Source organism: Taudactylus pleione, unplaced genomic scaffold (assembly GCF_031769625.1).
Source record: "Taudactylus pleione unplaced genomic scaffold, aTauple2 ptg000154l, whole genome shotgun sequence".
NCBI classification, from domain to species: domain Eukaryota; kingdom Metazoa; phylum Chordata; class Amphibia; order Anura; family Myobatrachidae; genus Taudactylus; species Taudactylus pleione.
Window position 1 is genome coordinate 24,550,041 of NW_028284556.1, and position 23,625 is coordinate 24,573,665.

The 23,625-nt window shown below is 43.6% G+C and overlaps 1 protein-coding gene across 1 annotated transcript; it reads right to left on the minus strand.

Moving 5' to 3' along the window:
- Positions 1 to 23,424, minus strand: LOC148521954 (protein kinase C delta type-like). Its single transcript, XM_088474320.1, has 9 exons — positions 23,031 to 23,424; positions 7,855 to 7,955; positions 6,836 to 7,006; positions 6,551 to 6,642; positions 5,654 to 5,716; positions 5,302 to 5,440; positions 4,587 to 4,859; positions 2,816 to 3,215; positions 1 to 251 (listed from the first exon to the last, which is right to left on the minus strand). The coding sequence occupies exons 1-8, from the start codon at positions 23,422 to 23,424 to the stop codon at positions 2,937 to 2,939; spliced, it is 1,512 nt and encodes a 503-aa protein (XP_088330446.1). The 3' UTR covers positions 1 to 251; positions 2,816 to 2,936.
- Positions 23,425 to 23,625: the final 201 nt, after the last annotated feature.

The following is a 23,625-nucleotide window of genomic DNA, read 5'->3' on the forward strand; positions in this document are numbered from 1 at the left end:
CATCTATCCCCGATTAAATCTCCCCTTAACCCTTCCCCTTAGCAATAATAATAGTAGTAATAATAGTTCAAATGATAATAAAAATAATAGGAATAATAATAGTAATAACAATTAAATAATAATAATAGTAATAACATCTAATGTATCTAAATTATTTGTAGAAAATGTAAAAATACAAAAAATATAAACATGTTTTAAAAATTCTAAAAACATAAACATGTTCTTCTTTTCTTCATCATGGTTCTGAAGTGCTGTGTAATAACAAAAAAAAAAGTAAGACTTTAATGTGTGTTTTCTATGGTAAAAAACACACACACTACAGTATCTTATTCTGTTTGTTGCTGTGTGATCCTGCACTATGGATGCAGAAGGTCTCCAACATGCATTGTCATCTCCTATCAATATGTCTTATTTCTATACCCAGCACCCTCATCATTAGATCTCTCATATTGTGACTATTCATGATATTAATTATCGGGATTCCGACCCCGATAATTAACATTCTAACTCGATGCAAGCGTGGAGACAGCTTATCCGAAAATCAGCTGTCTCCCCGAACTGTTTCACTGTTCCTTTCAGAGCAGTGAGACAAGTGCACATGCGTAACCTACAGGTCACGCATGCGCACAAGAGCCCCGTCGTCTAGAGGAAGGAGTCGGACAGGGGTGGAGGGATCCGAAAGAACCCTCTTCGCTATACGGGACTCCTTCCCATAGGAAGGAGTAGGTTGCGAGCCCGGAGCCAGAGCACTTGTCATCTAAAGATGGCGAATACTCCTGCACTCAAGCCTTGAAAATATTGTATTTTCGGAGCTTGATTAATTCTGACCCCATACTAGTGTATGGGGACAGTGGCCCATTCAGCGAGAGGAAGGTAAGCAGGAGATATCACGGATACCTTCTTGATGAATGGCCCGATAACTTAATTTCTACAATTGCAGGTGAAAATGTTCATTTTCCCCTGCTTTTATAGAAATTAAGTGATGATGAATAGGCCCCTATATGATGAAACAAGGGATGCACAGGATGTTATTGTTCATTTACTTATTTAATCAGTATGTGAGTTAATATATTCCCTATCCTGCATTACCTAATATCACATAGACAGCAGGCGCGTTACCAAATGGGATAGGCCATCCCCTTCCCCAAGTTCAGTCATACATTGTGTGGCTGCACAGTAACTGGGTATGAGATCTTCTTACACAGTAGCAAACTGATTGGTGGATGGTGCTGGTCATTCACAAGATGGAGTAGCTGGAGGTCTCCATACTTTAATTAGTGAATGTCTGAAACTATCCACTAATCAGAGTGCAGGCTGCTGTCACATGGCCTGTACAGTGCACAGACAGACAGCAAGACACCACAGGAGGGGTAAGTTATTTAATTGTTTCACCCTACAGATATGTGATCTAATTTCATAATAATTATACCAATAAACTTTTGGAAGTGGGCTCAGGGCCTGATTCAGAGCCGCTCGTAAGCGGGCGCTCGTTCGCTCCGAGTGATGTTCGCACATCTGCGCATGCATATGGGTTGTAATGCGCATGCGCCAACCAGTCAGTGCGGTTGGAAATCGTCTGCTCACAAAATAGCGAATGCCTGCTAATTTGAGTGACATGATGAGGCATTTGTGGGTGGTAACAGGGGAAGGTGCTTGAAAACTGGGAGTGGAGATCCGAACGCAGGCGTGCCAAATGGTCAAAACGGGCATTTTAAGGGTGTGCATAATTAACAAAGCAGCGTCATCGACCACGTCACTTGGTTGTCTTTTAGTCTGAACTGCTCGCATGATTGCGGTAGGAAAATGCTACCAGAAGAATAGCGAGCAGTTCATACGCCTTTCGATGTACTCGATTAATCTAATAAATAGCGGAGATGACGTATGATGCGAGCGGCCAAGGGGCGTCTTTACAAAATAGCGAGCGCATGTTTTGCTCGCTCGCTCAGACATAGAGGCGTCAACAGACCGCAAAGAGCGAGCGCTCAATTTAAATAGCCAGCCCCTTTTTCTGAACGACCGTCCACAAATTCCAGCTCTGAATCAGGCCCTCAGTCCAGGGGCGTATCTATAATGGGTGCAGGCTGTGCGGGGAACATGGGCCCCTGGGTCAAAGGGGGCAACGCACTGCACACCCTGCACCCATAATATTACGTACCTCTCCAGAGTCGCACATCAGTGCGGGGGTCCTGCGCTGTAAAACGACCACGGTGGCCATTTTCCTGTTGTTTGCGCATGCGCAGTACAGGGAACATGGCCGCCTCTGCAGTGCCCAGAGTCTATACCTCCAGCGCTGGCCGCGCACAGCTCAGTGCACTGCCGGCCGCCGGGCGGAGAGGAAGGGGCCTATGTCGGAGACTGCACACGGGCCCCCTCCTCTCTAGAAACGGCGCTGGCTCAGTCTCATAATTACTTCAGAGATCTGATTTTATATTATATTATATAGAAGGTAGATTTAAATTATATTATGCTGTATTATATTATGTATATTATATTGTGCTGCTAGAGATCTACGGTCTCATTTAGCATTATTGCAGAGATTGGTAAGGAGGGGAATATTTTACATTATAATGTCATCAGAGATATGGGGCCTGATTTTGAATTACAGAGATTGAAGTATGGGGTACTCTATATTAAAATGCCAACAGAGATCTCATGAACAACCATGGCTGTGTATGAATCTAATAATTAAGACACTTTCATAGAGGAGCTGACTATAAAAACTCAAAGTTCAATATTATCACCAGCATCAATCAACTGATTTGCTGAGTGACAGACATGAGCCCTGAGATGTATAAGTCACCCTCTTAGAATTTACCTTCTTCATCCAGCGAGAAGTCTAAACTATTCCTGCTGGGAGGTGGTGGCATAATCTGTAGAGCACATCCTCAGAGGTGACCTCAGAAGAATAGAAAAGAAAATGTGTTAAAATTATACTCTTAACTTATAAAGAGAATATACACATACAATATAAATATGAATACGAAAACCATCAGCTTAAAACCATCTCTTCGTTCCATAACCATCTTCCAGGTGTTAGGCCATCTCGCTCCATGCAGTTGGAAGGCTGGTGTTCTGGGGATGGTCCTCCAGTTGGAGCCCACATATGAGAACCCTCTGAACAGCTCCTGGTCCATTGAGCTCAGTGGTGTTATCTGAGCCTCTGCTGCTTCCATCTCCTCGATGTTACATCCTCTGGAGCTGTGTTCAATGGTGGGCTACAGGAAGAAGAGACAAATAAACATCCATGTACTCAAATCTGATTTCAAATTCATAAAAGCTAAAAGTGTTAGAAAAAAGTAAGATGTGACATGTATCTATGGATCCGCTGATAGCACAGACTAATGTAGTGTGGTTCTGCCTCTCTATAAAGGGTGCGGGGTGTGCGGTGCATATATTGTAGGCTGCAAAGTCTACTGGCGCCCAAACCATACCAGGGCCAAAACTAGGATTTTTCACACCCGCGGGAAGGCAGTAATTTGGCCCCTCCCCCCCCAAAAAACAACAAAGAAGACATTTTTTTACGTGCAATGCATGTGCACTCCTGAAAAAATTGTGTTGTTTCATGTATTACATTACGCCACACAGTAACGCCCACAACACATTATACCACAGTAATGTCCCTTACAACATATTATGTCACACTAATGCCCCTTACACATTATGCCACAGTAATGCCCCTTAAACATTAAGCCACCTTAATACCCCTTACACATTATGCCACAGTAATGCCCCTTACACATTATGCCATAATAATGCCCTCTTACACATTATGCCACAGTAATACCCTTTACACATTAACCCACCATAATGCACCTTGCACATTTATATCCCCCTTCCTTCCCCGAAGCCTCTCACCTTGTTCCCAGGATTTGAAGCCTCTCACCCTAAAATTTGGAGCTGCACGCCGCATTGGCAAGCTTGCTTTCCAGCTAAGGATTTGGGGCCACATGCCTGCATTGGCAGGCAACCGTCCACAGCCCTTGAGAGACAAACACCACCATCATTCTAATGCGATACTGGTCACGGGCCAATCAGAACTTGCAGACTGGCAGCCGCTGCTGATTTGCAGCTGGCCCATGAGTTCTGATTGGCTCTCAATTGGCGCTACAAGAGAATGATTGCAGCTCTGTGTCTCTGCAGGGCAGCGGGCGGCTGCCTGCCAGTCCTGGCGTGTGGCTCCAAACCCACACTAACAGCCAGGTACCTAGGCCCCCGCTCAACAGCTTGTTCTCAGTGCCCCCAAGACCAGCGTCAAGGGCACGTGCCCCCCTAGTAGCTACCCTGACCATACACCCTGCACCCATGTTCAATACTTAGCTCTCCGGAGTTCCATGTTGGCAGTGGCTGGACTCAATATAATAATGTACATGAAATCACTTACTACATATGGGTGCAATGTGATTGCATTTATTTCACTAGCTAAATAAAGCAGGTAATGCCACAGTGATCACCATGTGGATAGGCTGAGCGATGTCCTCTCATCATAAAATGATAGTTGACTTTCATCTTTTTATTATATTTGTAAATGACCCTTATTATCTTTAAATGCATTAATTGTGCAAAACTGCTTTTTTTCCTATACTTACTGGGTCAGGGACATGTGGTGGTGGGAGTCTAAGGGCTTCCAGCGAGACCCAATCCATACGCTGGAACAAAGGATGCTGGCGGATGTTTCCGGTGACTCCCAAATGCCTGGATGGATTGTTACACAGGAGCTGCTTAATGATGTCTTTAGCCACAGCTTCTGCCTCGTGGAACCGTCTGGGATGGAAGCGACGGGTTCCGGTAATCATTTCATTAATGATGACACCAAATGAATACCAATCCACTCCAGCGTTGTACTCCTCTCCTGCCAGCATCTACCATAAGAGAGATATTATAGCACATTGTTACTCTATCATTATCTACTATATGCCATGTGTCTGTGTCTCATTGGCACTAGTTCTTTGCTATTATCATCCCACCTCTGTCAGTAGGTAACACTTTGGGTAGCATTCTATTAGCTGAGTCTTTGCCGCAAATTGCTTAAAGTGGCTAAAAACGTCACAACCGTGACTAGGAATGGTCATAATGTTTTATTTGTGTGTGGTGTAACCATTTTTTTCTCCATATGGAGAGTTTTTTCTATGTTTTAGAAAAGATTTTTACATTTTATGCCTAAAAGTGATGTATACACTGTATTTTGCAGTCAAAACAAATGGCAAAAAACATTGATTAATAATGTAATAAGTGTATGTGACATCTGCCAGGCGTAAGCCGGAGCATATGCTGCTGATAGTAATAATATATTATACCCCTCACCTCTGGTGCCATATATCCAGGGGTTCCAGCGTATGCTGTGGCTGTCTGGTCACCAAAGATGTTATCGATTGCCAGGCCGAAATCAGCAATTTTCAGATGACCAGACTCTGCCATCAGGATGTTATCTGGCTTTAGGTCTCTAAAAAGAAAGATTTATAATAAATGAGAACTGTTTTGTCTAGTGAGAAATATATACTGTACATGAATTACCAGTAGTATTACAGGAGTCACATTTTGCAGACAGCGCCACCTAGTGATTACAGTGATTTCAGTTCTTACTTTAAGCGTAATAAGAAAGTGCACATCACTGTGACCTGATTATGTATGAAATTGGAATTATTAGTATAATTACCGATGGATGACACCCTTAGAGTGCAGGTGTTGTACACCACATGTGATCTCAGCTGCGTAGAACCTTAAAGAGAGGAAATGACTGTAACTTGTTGACATTAGAGAAAGGTAGAAAACCTGATATTCCCACTTACCCCCTCATGTCATAACACTGCCCCTGTCACATGACACCCTATTATCACTGACACATTCTCACAACTATGCCCCCACATGATCAGCACATTGACATATATGCAAGACATTCCATGATCTAATAGGCCATATGTTAGCAGGGCTATCAAGACAATGGTGGGACCAGGTGATATATAGGGGGTGTGGTCAAATCCCCCTGAAAAAAATTAGTGGAAAATACTATGTGCACCTACAAAGGGGGGTGTTTATCCCCCTCGACAGCTGGCCCAGGCACCCTGCCAAGCCCCTCAAACAAGTCCAGGTCCCGGTAATTAGTATCTGCTCCCCCTTCTCTCTGTGCCCCTGCATGTTATTCTATCCATACTCACATTCCACATAAAGACTTAATTAAGGTGATCAGACCGTACCTTAATGAAAAGATTACATTGAACATTTGCCATTCTCTGGAGAGGATGGCCCAGGTGTATGGGATGGGGGCATGTACATTAAAGTCTGCATTTTATTTAAGTCTAACTCATTTCAATGCAGATGTAATGCAGCTCAAAACTGAGTATTATTATCTTAAACAAGCTCTATTGATAAGGACAAGGTACCCCAGTAATGTTAGCTGCTGGGCCATCTAGCATCCCAGCTTTGGGTAAAGGTGTAGGGGTAGGAAATATTAAGGGGAATTTACAAAAGGTGTACAACCCTTATACTGTCCCTATCTGTGCACACACTGTTACAGTTCATTTCAGTACATGTCTGTTGTATTTGAGGTGCTTACGTTGCGCTGGTGATGTCCAAGCGGCCTTTCCTCTGCAGGAACTGGTATAAGTCCCCGCCACTCGCGTATTCCAGACCCAGAAATAGATGGTTCTGTTTCATTGGACACACACAATAGTCATATAATAAATTTTATTAGGAGAACATGGCAACAACTCCAAGTGAGCGAACTGGCTCATAGTAACATTATTACCCAAGAAGAGATGAATCCTGTATATGTTAGATGTGTAAATATAAATAAAGAATCCCAACTAATGATCCTTGACTAATAAGAAATACACTGTACCGTGGTCTGGAAGGCAAGGTGACCATGGATGAGGAAGGCACTACCAGACGCAACCTCTAGCACCCTGCGCTCCACAAACACCAGCTCCGGGTCCTTCAATAGCAGATTTCTCTTCCTGATGACCTTCACTGCCAATCGCTGACCAGTCAGAGAGTCCTCAGCCAGCAGGACCTACAGGTGATAGAGGAATACACACACAATCATATTTCTACTTACATTTTATTACCTCCATACGCATCCAGGTAGCTCCATATCTTTAGAGGTTAGCGGTATATTGTATTTCCAGTGTCATTAAAGTAAAAAAAAAAGTCATTTTTACATATTATTTGATTCTATAACAGAGTAGACTGTGGATGATGTTTCTGTAAATGACAATAGTAATATGCAGTCAGCCAGCACAGGAGTAAGGCCTACCCGGCTACTTTCCTGGAATGAGAATCCAGAATATTCCCAGATTAATGATGTGACTGAGGGTAATAGTGCCATTAAGTCCTGCCCCCACTGCAGGGCCGGATTAAGGGGGGGGGGGTGACGGGGTGGTTGTCCCTGGGCCCCACACACGGAGGGGCCCCTACACTGGATCAGTGTGACCCTGCCGAGAACAGGTGTCCAGTGACAGTGCCGCTGCATACAGCTCAAAGTGGCTCCCGAGTCTTCTTCTCACCGGCGCCACGTGACACATTACGTTCGTGACGTCGATTGGAGGACCAGGCAGCAGCTCTGCCTGGAGGAGGTCACGCCCGCACGCCGTCACTCAGATAAGTCAGCGGCAGAGTCTTTGGGGGTAGGAGGGCAGAAGGCTTAGGGGGAAGGGGGGAAGCTCCATGTGGCTTGAAGGGGCCCCCGCAATTTAAGGGGCCCCCACAAGCCTTAATCTGGCCCTGCCACACTGCTTTATGGTGATGCTTAATGACGTACATGGAGTGACAATGATAATATATTCATGATGCCTCCTTTACTACAATGTCTGAGTCACACAGTTGTTACCTGAGTTATGTAACCACAGTCACATGACTTACCTTCCCAAAGCTGCCCTGGCCCAGTAGATGGCAGAAGGACAGCCTCTTGATGTATGTAGAGACTGTTTCTCCAGGAGCAGCTTCCTGAACACCACTTCCTCCTTAAAGGGATAAAAAAGTGAACAATGTAACATTTACTATTCAGAGTTAGGGCTCTATTTATTATCATTAGTTTTACTAAAATTAAGTGAAAAAGGGTGTTTTCACACCCTTTTCACAATATTTTAGTTTCACCTAAAGTTACTACAGGGAAATTGGAGTACAATTCGTAAAATTCTACTCCAACCCCTACGTATCACTTATTTTTAGTAATCAGATCGCATTTCCCATAATTGGAAAGGGAAATGCGATTTTGTGTGCAAGTTACTAAAAATAAATTGTGAAAAATATACCTGGGGAGGCCCTGTGATAATAACGCCACCTGGAGGTGGCATTATCCAGGGTCTCTCTCCGGTTACCGGACTCCTGCTCCACTCTAACATGCAGAGCAGAGCCCGGAGACGGCCCCAGTGATCAGCTGTGTGGTCTAAACAGACCACACGCTGATACACTACAAAAAAAAAAAAAGTAAATAAAAAAATTACTTACCTGAGTCCAGGGACCGGAGTTCGGGGCTCCGGTGATGTCCTCCCTCCGGTCAGCTGGTCTCCCTTACTGCACTGCGGCCCAGTCATCAGGTGACCGGGTCCCAGTGCAGTATGGGATGTCAGCTGACCGGAGTAATATCACACTACAATCTGCATTCCCAATGCAGATTGTAGTAAATAGAGCTCTTAGAGGCACATGTAAAATGCATGTACATTATTGTATTGTATTACACCATTATGTAACTGTAATGCAGTCAGAATACTGTTGTGTACAGAGAGAGCACATAAACTCAGCCATACAGAGGAAAGTGGGTCATCAATTGCTACTGTTGGAAAAATGGTCAGGGATGGGCTGTGGAGGGGTATTTGCACCTCAGGCTGGTGTCATATTGCATCACCTTGTGCCGGTCAGTTGCTTAATATTATTTGTATAATAGCTGGATGGGCAGACCATCAGTGTATCTGGGATATCCTCAGTGGGCCCCATTGCTTAACAATTTAATTGGCTAATATTTTACAAATATGACCCCAAAATTGTTGATTTTTTTTTAAAATGATCAAATTATGGAAATAACTATTTACACCTGATTTGGTAAAACACAATTAATAAATATGTAGATTATTAATGACATTATACTGAATAAGGGTAATAGTTCTTATTTACATAATTTGATTATTTAATAAATCAATAAGTTTTGGAACAATTTAAAAGAAGAGTTTTATACAGGTAAAAAAAACTTTATAGTGATATATAGTGTGTGTGTATATAATATATATATATATATATATATATATATATACATACACCATTTTTATAACTGTACAAAACATAATTTTACTTACACTTATCAGCCCTGCAAAAAGCCAGCAGCAGCAGTGAGTGGGCAATCCTGCGGGGCTGGCCAGGTGAGCAGTGCATGTAAATGGGGAGAGACCAGAATACACAGCATCCCTGAGCCCCTTGAGCTCAGGCTGCAGGGAGACTGTTTTTAAGCAGGAGACTGAGCTATTAATTTTATTATTATTATGTGGGTTAGTAATTTAATGTTATTGGATAGAGGACTTGGCTATTTATTAGTGTGGAGTTATTATTATTTAATGTAATGGGGATGTGGGCTGGGCTATTAATTTATTGGTGTGGTGGGGTAATCATTTAGCAGTGGATGGGAACTGTTCATTTAATGATGAGGGATATTAATATAATAGTGGCATCTTGGCAATGTCTATTCATTTAAGGTGGGGATGAGGGATATTTATTAAATATTGATGTTATTATGGGCTTTATAGGATGGAAGGTATATTTATTTATTGGGGATGGCTACATGGGATCAACAGTGGTTATGTTTATTATGTTGGTCTCAGAATGGGAGATGTGAAATGACTGAGCAGTGAGCGCTGTATACCGTGATCACTCGCACCGCCGGTATTCTGTGCTGACTGCCCCAAGTCCTGACAATGCGCCTGTGCTGCTGCGCAGTGTGTAACTTCCCGTATCCCCATACAACTGCATGCCTGAAAACTCTCTGTAACCCTGGTTGTCTCTAGAATATGTGTTATTTATTAATGGCAATGTGAAGGCACAATTGTCCCCTGTGGGCTATATTGCACTTTATACATTATATTGTGTAGGAATAATGTACTATAACTGTGAGGGAGGAGTGCTAGTCCCTTATTTTGCCAGGGGCCTTCGTCATATAAACTCTAGGTGGGGTCAGGTAGGTATTTGAAGACCCCATAGCAAAAGTTTGAGAAGGCCCCTATGTAGCACCCAATGGCAGTGTATTACTGGCCTCCAGGGGTACAGGGGAAACCCCTGGTGGGCCCCACTGCCCAAGGGCCTACCCTCTTCTCTAGTGCTCAGGTTCCAGACTGTACACTTGAATTATTAATTATACATATGTTAAATTATACTGCACAGAACTATGATGTATTTTCTACAATGCATTGCTGTTATTAATCTTGTACATTATCTTGCATGCATTAGCAGTATTTACTATATAGATTATTCAAGGGACCCAGACCATGCACTCTTAATGGTTAGCCAAGTCTCTGTGGAGGCTGGCCACAACCCCAAATATGGGCCCCTATCACTGCATTCCCCCGGTGGGCCCTTCATGCTCCAGTCCGAGACTGCCCAATGGTAAAAAATATAACACATATAACTTTGACAAGGTAGATCAGCCCTCCTCAGCACTGGGTCCTAAAGCAGGTGTACCCCTTGCACCTATTGTAGTTAGTAGGGATTAGCACAAGATGAGAAGTCAAGGCTAAAGCAACATGCAGGGCTGGCACGAGGCATGTTCAACCATTGCAGTCAAACAGGGGCGCCACCCCATTGATGGCGTACCCCTGCCAATCTTCCCGATTCTCAGCGGGACAGTCCCGTTTTTTGGGCACTGCCCTGCTGTTCAACCCGCGGGCCGAAGGGTCCCGCTGGTGGTCGGGAGGTTGGACACTCCCACCGCCGCAGCTGTGCCGGCCCCATAGAAAAGTAATGGACAATTCAGTGCAGGAAGAGGGCTGGGGGCAGCCCAGCTACTGAACGAGTGCTGGGCTTGCCCCCGGCCTGACGTTAAATGGGAGAAGTGCCATACAGGCACGTCTCCAATTAGTGTCACTTAGGGGGCATGGTCTATGATAATTAGGCCACGCCTCCTTTTTGGGCGCTCACGACTTCACCGAGCGCAGGGTGAGGGGCATCGTATTCCCTCTCCACACAGGGCGTGACACCTCCTCGAGCCGGCCCTGGTAACATGCAATAGTATGTGGAGTTGCAGCAACTCAAGTTGGAGCATATTACAGTAAACAGACCTAAATACATAAAAAACGCTATAAAGTATTCAGTTATACCCCATGTATTTCATTAATGTAGAGGTCAGATTGTATGCTGTGCTCCATTTTGTTGTGGCTAAAGGGTATTGACATTTAAAATACTCCCTGGAACTACAATGAAACATCTTACAATGGAATTGTTTCCTCTATGAGTAACAAGTAGATATAGCTTATTAGGAGCATCTCCACATAATTGTGGGCTATGCAGGGATTGTGCATATGTGTAAATACACCTGTATATTCAGGAGGATCTCTTGCACCAGGGAAAGGGCTGACACAAGTGAGAACTGAAAATAATGACATCTATGACGCCAAGTATACAGATTGTAGCAGTCCAGTCACAAGGATGCATACAACTCAGCGTGTGGGTGATATCTGTATTTAGGGCCTGATTCATTATAGATCGCTATTGTGATCGTAGCTGTGATAATGCATGCAGTTCTGCTGCGAAATATGCTAATGTTTGCAACCACTCAGCCAGCATAGAGACGCCCACTACCGCTTTCTCACATCCGTAATACCTCTCAGTCCTGCGTATAAATCGGTAACAATGAGTAACATCGGCCCCTCACACAGAATTACAGCAGGTCTGACCTGTCAAATTTTGCAATCGATAGAGGTTTTTAGCATAATCACGGCCAAGGTTATGGGCCTACCCTCCACATCCAGGTAACCTCTTTAGGGTAGGTCCCTAACATACTAGGGGTCAAATCCAGAGTGCAGGACACCCCCAAACTAGCCCAGCTAAGCCACCCTAGGGCACTGCCATAATAGGAAAAGTGAAGTGTAAAAGAAATAGTTAAGAGCAGCCACAGCTGCATATATATATATATATATTCAGGGTGTGCAGTCCAGGAACCTTTCCTATATACTGAATCTTTCCTGTCTCAGGAATTGCAGGTTCCGTTGCATGCAGTGAGTACTCAGGCTGCATATGTCGTCACAGTAGCTAATGTATGCACACCCATGTAATGGCGTTCAAACGGACAGGCACACCTGGGTTTCTCTTACCACTCCCTCGTCACCACCCCCAAACACTGAAATCCCATCACTCACTCTGCGATGGCTTTCTATCTGCGTGTGTAAATGCAATGCTAACCTTCACATGCGCACTGCGGTGCATACACATGCGCAGTATGCACCATTGACCGATATGCGTATGCAGTTGCAATTGCGATCCATGCTGTTTCAGGCCCTTAGTTCCATATATGCAATTCTGGAGCTATTATGGCCAACTCGCATTGCACTCTGCATTTAAAACCAGACACATGATCATTACCCAGCTGCATGCAGTCAGCTGTTATCATGCTAAGATTATGGTTTTACAGATGCAGCAAAGTTTGTTGCAGCAAACAGAATGTATTATGCTATTTATTCATATAACCCGGGTTACTGACAGCTTAACTCAGACCCTCCAACGCATACTTGTCTACTCTCCCGGAACTCTCCCGATAATCGGGTGCTGCTCCTGGCACCCCGCAAGACTAGGCAAGTCCCCCGGAATGGCCTCCGGCACCTCGCAAACCCACGAAAGTGGGCAGTCCGGGGGTGCGATGATGCGATTCTCATCGTCATCGTAGCCCCGCCCCCTGCCTTATAATGCCAGTAATATTAGCATTCTAAAGCGTGGGGGTTGGGGCCACTATGATGCAATCGCGTTGCCACACCCCCGCTCCGCCTACCTAAACCGCCCCCACCCTCTGCTGGACGGACCTGGAAGCCCCCTCCCGAAGCCCCCTGCAGAAAAGTCGGTAAGTATGCTCCAAAGTGACCATTCCATTAGGAATAAAATGCTCTGCTCCTGGACTTCCCTCTTAATTTATGATTACAGACACCTGTGCTGAAACACCTGTCTCATCAATTACCTAGTTCAGCACAGGTGACTGCAATCATACATTAGGTGGGACCCCAGGAGCAGAGCATTTTGTATCTAATGGAATAGGTCATGTTAACTATGATTCAAGATATCAGAGATTTAGTTGTGACAAACCATTTACTGCACTAAATCCTGCCCCATATGTAAATAACTGGATAAAACCACATACTCTTCAGTAGTAAACATATACCTATTGTAGTCAGCTGTAAGGTGCCCATGCAGGAGAGCACAATCTCTTTCTCATAGTAATTATGCCTGCTGCCCCTTTACATTAAGCATCCTATTTCCATAGCCATGTAACAGCACTGGGTGTGGTTATCATTATCTAGTCCCCTATGCCCGATATCCCCTAACAATGCATGATAAAAGGGAAATGCTGCATTTTCCATCTAGAAGGATTAATCACCCCCTCCCTCGGACACATACAGGGGTATTCAATATGGGAGCGATAAGTCCGTTTTTGCGTTAATATTGGAGGTATGACATCATTATCGCAGGTTTTACTTTTACACCGTATTCAATTTCAGAGACATCGCATTTTTGAAAAGTCGAAGTTAAAAAACGGGGATAAGTTTTCACCATTGAATAGGTGTCGAAAAAAAGTGCAGAATTGGGGTTTAGGGGTGCAGGCTTAAAAAAAATAGCCTGCACCCTTCAGAATGACCCCTTGAAACGATCTGTGTAAAAAAAAAAAAAAAAAATCGGGACAGCCCAAAAAAAGCACTTGGAATTTGGGGGCCAAAAAAAAAATGTTGGGGAACAAAGTTAAAAATAAGGTGAACTTGACTCTGGGGGGTCCCCAAGTATGCCCCAGGTGTTTTTTTCATTGCAGCTGCTTGTGCAAGTGGGTTTTTCACGATTTTTTCAAGTATGTTTAGCAACTTTAAAATATGCTGACCCCCATTTTCAAGTACCCCAAATTTGCTGGGCATAGTTATTTTTCCCAAAAAAAATTTCTAAATGCTCTTCTGCACCACCTTCTTCAAAGTCGCATTTATGCACTTGCCGCGGCTATTAGAAACCCCGACTTCCTTTAGGAGTTAAAAATGAGGGTACCCATAGTGATCCCCCATGTCTACACATCATTAGGGGGGTCCCTAGAATAATGTAGGGTTCCACCGTATTTAGAAACCAACACCAGACTGCAGGGACAAGTGCTGGTTTTAAATATAGGGGGCAAAAACGACGTGGGGTACCCCCTATATTTAAGACCAGCACCAGACCCAACCGACCGGGGTGCAATGCCACAGCCCGGAGACCCAATCACCGGGGCTCCAGGTCCAAAGCATTACACCCCAAGTCGGTCAGCGTAAGCCGGTGATCGCGGGGGAGTCTGGGACCCCCAAAAAAAGTGTCCCCCCTCTCCCGAGCACCACAGGCTTACGCTGAAGCCTGGGGCTCATCCCCATACCCCTGGAGCGGTGGGTATGGGGGTAATAGGGGGGCCAAATAATGTAAAACTATTGTACTTTACAGTGGAACTACAAGTGCCAGCATGCCTGCCATTTTGCACTTGTGGAACTACAAGTGCCAGCAGACATGCGGCACCTGTAATTTCACTGTAAAATAAATAGTTAAAAAAAGACAAAACACACACACCGTGATTAGTATAACTTTATTACATACACCTACCCATTCACACATACTTACCTATACCAGAAGTTTCTGTCCCCTTGTCCAGTAGATCCTTACAACTTGGCCCTGCAAGGAAGATTTCATACTCACCTACATCCAGCGCTGGTCTCCGTAGTAGTCCATGGGATTTAAAAAAAAATAAATGAGTTACCCGATCCACGCTACTAGCTATGTGTATGTGTGTTGTCACACATACACATGGCTCCCGAATGGCCACTGCCGGCACCTCACGGGGCATTGCAGTCCCGTCAGCCAATCAGCGGCAGCGCTGACTGTAGAGCGCCCGCTGATTGGCTCCGGCAACTGACAGTTCCCACGTGGTGTGACTCGACCACGTGGGAACTGTCAGTAGCTGGAGCCTATCAGCGGCAGCGCTACAGTCAGCGCTGCCGCTGATTGGCTGATGGGACTGCAATGCCCCGTGAAGTCCCGGCAGTGGCCATTCGGGAGCTATGTGTATGTGTGACAACACACATACACATAGCTAGTAGCGTGGATCGGGTAACTCGTTTATTTTTTTTTAAATCCCATGGACTACTACGGAGACCAGCGCTGGATGTAGGTGAGTATGAAATCTTCCTTGCAGGGCCAAGTTGTAAGGATCTACTGGACAAGGGGACAGAAACTTCTGGTATAGGTAAGTATGTGTGAATGGGTAGGTGTATGTAATAAAGTTATACTAATCACGGTGTGTGTGTTTTGTCTTTTTTTAACTATTTATTTTACAGTGAAATTACAGGTGCCGCATGTCTGCTGGCACTTGTAGTTCCACAAGTGCAAAATGGCAGGCATGCTGGCACTTGTAGTTCCACTGTAAAGTACAATAGTCTTACATTATTTGGCCCCCCTATTACCCCCAAACCCACCGCTCCAGGGGTATGGGGATGAGCCCCAGGCTTCAGCGTAAGCCTGTGGTGCTCGGGAGAGGGGGGACCCTTTTTTGGGGGTCCCCGACTCCCCCGAGATCACCGGCTTGCGCTGACCGACTTGGGGTGTAATGCTTTGGACCTGGAGCCCCGGTGTTTGGGTCTCCGGGCTGTGGCATTGCACCCGGGTCGGTTGGGTCTGGTGCTGGTCTTAAATATAGGGGGTACCCCACGTCGTTTTTGCCCCCTATATTTAAAACCAGCACTTGTCCCTGCAGTCTGGTGTTGGTTTCTAAATACGGTGGAACCCTACACATTTTGATCCCCGTATTTTTAGAAACCACCACTGGCTGGCTAGCCTGGGGCTGGTTTAGCTATTGGAGGGGGACATTATGTCATTTTTTTTCTAAATTTTTACAGATTTTTTTTACAGGTTAACAAAAATGGGAATTTTCGGGAAATATTCTAGGGACCCCCCTAATGATGTCTAGATATGGGGGATCACTTAGGGTACCCCCATTTTTAACTACTGAAGGAAGTTGGGGTTTCTAATAGCCGCGACAGGAAAAAACACCTGGCAAAGCTATTTAAAAACACGACTTTCTTTTGCAGGCAAAAACGGGGTTACCCATAGTGATCCCCCATGTCTGGACATCATTAGGGGTCCCAGGCATATTTCCCGAAAATTCCCGTTTTTTTCCTTAAATGGGGTCAAGTGGCATTTTTAAAAAAACAGGGATAATTTTTCAAATCACTATAGCAAGTGAAAAAAATGCAGAATAGGGGTTTGGGGGTGTAGGCTTATAAAAAATAGCCTGTAGTTTTGGGAATGTCCCCTTAAAAGGAAATGTTAAAAAAAAATGTCCCCATAAAATCGGGACACCATTACAAAAAAAAAAAAATTTGGGGGGGGGTAAAAAAAAAAAAATTATGTAAAAAAATTACCAAACTAACGAAATTATTTCTGGTGGGGTCCCCAAGTATGGGGCAGGTGTTTTATTCATTGCGCAAAGTAGCGGCAGGTGCACAAATGCAGAATTTTTAATAAACTTACTTTAGGGACATCAAAATATGCTAGTACCCATTTTCATGTACCCCAAATTTGATGGGACCACTTAAAAAAATGAAAAAAATAACGTAAGTGCTCTTCTGCAACACTTCTTCAATGTTGGGAAAAAAACACCTGCTGCGGCTATTTAAATCCCCGACTTTCATTTAAAGGCTAAAACGGGGGTACCCATAGTGATCCCCCATGTTTTTACAACTTTAGGGGGGTCTTACAAATTTTTTATGGAAAAAATCGTAACTTTATGCAAATCCAACTTCGGAGGTTCCCGTTTTCGATAATTTTATATTGAATACGGGGATAAGCGGGAGTGCGCCCGATACTTTAACGCAGAAAAAAACTCCGATATGAAACGTTAACTTCGGCAGTGAAGTTAACGTTTCATATTGAATACCCCTCTTAGAGGGGTATTCAATATGAAAGGTTAACTTCCCTGGCAAAGTTAACATTTCATATCGGAGTTTTTTTCTGCGTGAAGGTATGGTGCGCGCTCCCGCTTATCCCCGTATTCAAAATAAAATTAACGAAAACGGGAAACTCCGAAGTTGGATTTGCGTAAAGTTACGAATTTTTCCTTAAAATAATTGTAAGACCCCCCTAAAGTTGTAAAAACATGGGGGAACACTATGGGTACCCCCGTTTTAGCCATTAGTTGAAAGTCGGGGATTTAAATAGCCGGAGCAGGAGTTTTTTTCCAGACATTGAAGAAGTGATGCAGAAGAGCACTTACGTTATTTTTTTTCATTTTTTTAAGTGGTCCCATCAAATTTGGGGTACATGAAAATGGGTACTAGCAAATTTTGGTGTCCCTAAAGTAATTTTTTTTAAATTCTGCATTTGTGCACCTGCCGCTATAAATCTATTCTAGAAAACACCTGCCGCATACTTGCAGAATAGCCCTGAACCTATTTCCCTATTGTTTAACAATTGTTTCCCTTTTTTTTTTTTTGCAACCCAATTTTTAAATTCATTTTTTGGGGTGTCCCTGTTTTTTTTTTTTTTTTTTTTTTACTTTTTTTGACACAGTTCTTTTTTAAATGTCAATCTCAGGGGTGCAGGCTATTTTTTTTAAGCCTGCACCCCTAAACCCCAATTCTGCACTTTTTTTCGACACCTATTCAATGGTGAAAAGTTATCACCGTTTTTTATCAAAGACTTGTCAAAACTGCGATAAGTCTTTGAAATTGAATAGGGTGTAAAAGTAAAACCTGCGATAATGACTTCATCATTGCAATATTAACGCAAAAACGATGTTATCGCACCCATATTGAATACCCCTCATAGTGATTGCATTATGGCTGGTGGGGCAATTTAAGGCTAGGTGGTGCTAGGCAGCTGCAGAGGTGAAAGGACTGCAGATGAATAACATAGGGATAAATCACATACCTACAGTATAACCTAAGGCCATCAGGTTGAGGGGGAGGATATACAGATTGAGGGGACATGACAGCAGAAAAGAAGCTACAGAAGGTCACTAAGGGTATATCTTCAGTTGAGCCATGGGCAGGGCCGCCAACAGAAATCTTGCGGCCTGGTACACTGATATCTCTGGGGGCCCCCCTCGACCCCCCTCACCCACACATATCTCCCCTGCATTTGCCAAAACACGTGTTACAGCTATACATTGAACAGAGATACCCCCATATATATATTAGCTATACACTGAACAGAGATACCCCCATACATATTACAGAGACAATCAGCCTTTGTCACCCCTGTATTGCCACATACTACTGCAAGTCATATGTTGTAGAAGTAACCACATTATCATCTATAACTTGCCCAGGACCCCACGATAGACAGATAGATAGATAGATAGATAGATAGATAGATAGATAGATATAGGAGACAGATAGATACAGTCAGGTGCATAAATATTGGGACATTGACAGAATTTTCATATTTTGGCCTCTATTCACCACCACAATGGCTTTGAAATGAAACAAACAAGATGTGCTTTAACTGCAGACTTTCAGATTTAATTTGAGGGTAATTACATCCAAATCAGGTGAACAGTGTAGGAATTACAACAGCTTCTATATGTGCCTCCCACTTTTTAAGGGGCCAAAAGTAATGGGGACTATCAACTCAAAAGCTATTTTATCGACAGGTGTGGGCTATTCCCTCGTTATTTCATTAACAATTAAGCAGGTAAAAGGTCTGGAGTTGATTCTAGGTGTGACATTTGCATTTGGAATCAGTTGCTGTCGACTCTCAATATGAGATCCAAAGAGCTGTCACTATCAGTGAAGCAAGCCATCATTAGGCTGAAAAATCAAAACAAACCCATCAGAGAGATAGCAAAAACATTAGGTGTGGCCAAATCAACTGTTTGGAACATTCTTAAAAAGAAAGAACACACCGGAGAGCTCAGCAACACCAAAAGACCCGGAAGACCACGGAAAACAACTGTAGTGGATCACAGAAGAATTATTTCCCTGGTGAAGAAAAACCCCTTCACAACAGTTGGCCAAATCAAGAACACTCTCCAGGAGGTAGGTGTACATGTGTCAAAGTCAACAATCAAGAGAAGACTTCACAAGAGTGTATATAGAGGGTTTACCACAAGATGTAAACCATTGGTGAGCCTCAAAAACAGGAAGACCAGATTAGAGTTTGCCAAACAACATCTAAAAAAGCCATTACAGTTCTGGAACAACATCCTATGGACAGATGAGACAAAGATCAACTTGTACCAGAGTGATGGGAAGAGAAGAGTATGGAGAAGGAAAGGAACTTCTCATGATCCAAAACATACCACCTCATCAGTGAAGCATGGTGGTGTTAGTATCATGGCGTGGGCATGTATGACTGCCAATGGAACTGGTTCCCTTGTATTTATTGATGATGTGACTGCTGACAAAAGCAGCAGAATGAATTCTGAGTGTTTCGGGCAATATTATATGCTCATATTCAGTCAAATGCTTCAGAACTCATTGGACGGCGCTTCACAGTGCAGATGGACAATGACCCAAAGCATACTGCAAAAGCAACCAAAGAGTTTTTTAAGGCTAAAAAGTGGAATGTTATGCAATGGCCAAATCAGTCCCCTGACCTGAATCCGATTGAGCATACAATTCACTTGATAAAGACAAAACTGAAACGAAAATGCCCCAAGAACAAGCAGGAACTGAAGACATTTGCAGTAGAGGTGGCAGAGCATCACCAGGGATGAAACCCAGCATCTGGTGATGTCTATGCGTTCCAGACTTCAGGCTGTAATTGCCTGCAAAGGATTTGCAACAAAGTATAAAAAAGTAAAAGTTAGATTTAGGATTGTTTAGTTTGTCCCATTACTTTTGGCCCCTTAAAAAGTGGGAGGCACATATAGAAACCGTTGTAATTCCTACACCGTTCACCTGATTTGGATGTAATTACCCTCAAATTAAATCTGAAAGTCTGCAGTTAAAGCACATCTTGTTTGTTTCATTTCAAAGCCATTGTGGTGAATAGAGGCCAAAATATGAAAAATCTGTCAATGTCCCAATATTTATGCACCTGACTGTATGAGATAGATAGATAGATAGATAGATAGATAGATAGATAGATAGATAGATAGATAGATAGATAGATAGATAGATATGAGATAGATAGATAGATAGATATGAGATAGATAGACCATTTTAAAGCCACCCTCTGCTTATACCCATTTTTTTATATTATATATATTTGGCAGTAGCAGCACAGTGTTTTTGTTTTAAATATTATCCCATAATATTCTACATGTAAATCCAATGCAAAACTAATTAAATTAATTGATTTTGCTTACCGCATCTCACAGTTAGTGCGTGTTTCAGTCAGCTGCTGCGCTGCCATTCAGTGACTGTCAGATGCTATGGACTGGTTGGGACTGCCAGCCAGGGAAGGTCAGGTGTCATAGATAAGTGTCATAGATAGGATTCTGTAGTGTGGAGGGACTGGAGTGGAGGTGCTGCAGGGCTGCATATGGACAGTGCATATGGATTAGTTTTGCATTGGACACCATTACTGGGGGGATAGCTACTAGTGGGGGCACCATTACTGGGGGGGGCTACTACTACTGGGGACATCATTACTGGGGGGTAGCCACTACTACTGGGGACACCATTACTGGGGGGGAGCTAATACTACTGAGGACACCATTACTGTGGGGGACTACTACTACTGGGGACACCATTACTGGGGGGGCAGCTGCTACTGGGGGCACCATTACTGGGGGGGAGCTACTACTACTGGGGACACCATTACTGGGGGGGAGCCACTACTACTGGGGACACCATTACTGGGGGGGAGCTACTACTACTGAGGACACCATTACTGGGGGGGAGCTACTACTACTACTGGGGACACCATTACTGGGGGGGACTACTACTACTGGGGACACCATTACTGGGGGGGAGCTACTAGTACTGGGGACACCATTACTGGGGGGGACCTACTACTACTGGGAGCACCATTACTGGGGGGGAGCTACTACTACTGGGGGCACCATTGCTCGGGAGGAGCTGCTACTACTGGGGACACCATTACTGGGGGGCTACTACTGGGGGCACTGCATCGGGAGGGTGAACCTCTACTGGGGACTACTACTGGGGGCACTATATAAGGGGCTTACTACTAGGGGACCACTACTGGGGGCACTAATTAGGGAGAACCACTACAGGGTGCCCTGTATAGGGGGATCGCTGCTGGGGGCCTGCATAAGGGGGACCACTACTGGGGGCACTGAATAAGAGGAACTAATAAGGGGCTGCATAAGGGGGTCCACTACTGGGGCATTGCATACTGGGGGTACTGTATAAGCGGAACTAATGGGGGGCTGCTTAAGGGGGACCACTACTGGGGGTACTGTAAAAGGGGCACTACTATGGGCCTGCATAAGATTGACCACAACTGGGGACATTGTATACTGGGGGTACTGTATAAGGGGCACTACTGGGGTTAAGGTGCATTTGCAAAGGAATGGTCAGAGTTACGATAAAGGGGTGTGTCATGTTGACATGCCCCGTTTTTAAGTGACCACGCCCATTTTTCTGCCAGTTGTAGCCTTCCCAGTGCTTCTCTGGCTTGAATACATACTGCTTACCTTCCCAACATGCTCCTCCATCTCCAAATTGGAGTTTCTATAGAGGAGTGTATAAAGAGGCGCAATATGAAAAAGCTCAGGGATGAGCTATATATATATATATATATATATATATATATATAAATGCATTTTTTACAAATCTGTGTCATTATACTGCTGGGAACAGCTACAGGGACTGATTGTACAAGATCCCTCTATCCTGGTTGTTTTCAGGCTGAAAGAAGGATTTTTCTTCATATGACACTATTCTGAGATGACATTGTATAAAATAAGCGTCTACACCTTTATTTAATGTTTTGATGCTTGATGAGTTGCAAAAATGTTAAAGAGCTGTAGGGAGCAATGGCTTCCGCTCTACAGTGTGATACTGTGCGAGCTGGTATTAATGGAGAAGATAATTGCGTTATCTTCTCTGGTAACACTTTGCTGTATATTGGGAATAGTACTGAAAAATGTGGTAACATTCATATCCGCATTGCTTAGTAGAAATTTGTTTGCTGAATAAAGCCCCAACTGTGATATTTTTAGGAAAAGCAACAGAGATCATTATCTACGTAAAAAAAAGACTAATAACAGACAGTCCTAGGTAGTCCCTTGAACAGCAAAGTACATTTTTTGTATTTATTAATGCATATGTTAATCCATATAAATTAAGGTTGTTTATTGATTAGGCACATTTCATTACTGTGGTTCTTTTTCATAGAATATATGAAACTCTTTTTCTTTATATACTACACTTAAGCAAATTCTCGTTGGAATTACCACAACCCCACTAATGGCAGTATATCACCTCACTAGTGGTTGGCCTTACCCCTAAGTGGGACCCATGATTACATTCCCTTTAGGGGCAGTAGATGTAGTCTTGGACCATGCTAACTTGAGCAAGCAGTTAGAGACCCAAGAGATGGAAAATAACAGATAAAGAAGACTTTTAGCCAAATTAAACACATATTTCTAATTATATTCATAATTTCAGCTGCAAATCCTAATATTGTTATACTGCATGTGATGGCCATAAATGATTACCTCAGATAATATTGAATAATTACTTCATAAAGGTTATCATATTTACCACCAGGCAAAAGGTACATAATTTGTTGGATGTGTGATTCTCATAGGAAATGGGTGTGGTAATTGTGGATAATGGGAGTGGTCTAAACTGTCCAGATTGTTTTTGTTGTTTTCTTGTAAGGTTTGTATTATTCCAAGTCTACTGGTTGTCATGTCTAATATATTGATACGGCCATACCTGCTCGTTCCTGTCTCCTTCTAGAGTTACCAAAGCGAATGACCTCCCCAGATGTTTTCCTTCTCTTCCTGTCTGCAATCATTCCACTGTCTATGCCAATTTCTTCTATCTGATCCTCTCTCTTCCTCCTCTTATCACTCTTTTGGCTGGTATAATCCATAGAAAAAAATTCCTGGCTCCCATCATCAGAGCTGTTTTCCACATGCAGGCACTTCTTCCTTCCTTTTGTGCGAGACTCGGTGGAAATCCTCTTTCTGGCCTTCTTGATCGCCCAAGACTCCTCCAAACTGTCAGATATCTTTCTTTTCTTCAAAGCCATCATCTTCTTTCTTCTATTGTAGATAGAAAACTCCTCATCCTCTGAGCTCCTGGCTTCCTCCAGATGTGACGCCATCCTGCCGACAGTCCAACTGTCTCTGACTCCCAACTGCCACTCAGAGTTTTGAAAGTAAACAGCAGCAGGTGATCATGTGACAGCAGCATGGCAGCTGATGATGGCACCAGCTATGCTTTACCAGACAGCCCATCACCATAGATGATGCCCATCTCATGTAGCTACATTGTAGCTGATACTGTTACTTCTCCTATTACAATC

Excerpts from the sequence above, each read along its gene's own strand:
- LOC148521954 (XM_088474320.1), bottom strand. The coding sequence starts at position 23,424 with ATGGCGTCACATCTGGAGGAAGCCAGGAGCTCAGAGGATGAGGAGTTT. Across the intron at positions 7,007-7,854 it reads GCCAGGGCAGCTTTGGGAAG|GTCCTGCTGGCTGAGGACTC; the intron begins GTAAGTCATGTG and ends TATCACCTGTAG. Across the intron at positions 4,860-5,301 it reads CTGGATATATGGCACCAGAG|ATGCTGGCAGGAGAGGAGTA; the intron begins GTGAGGGGTATA and ends CTCTTATGGTAG.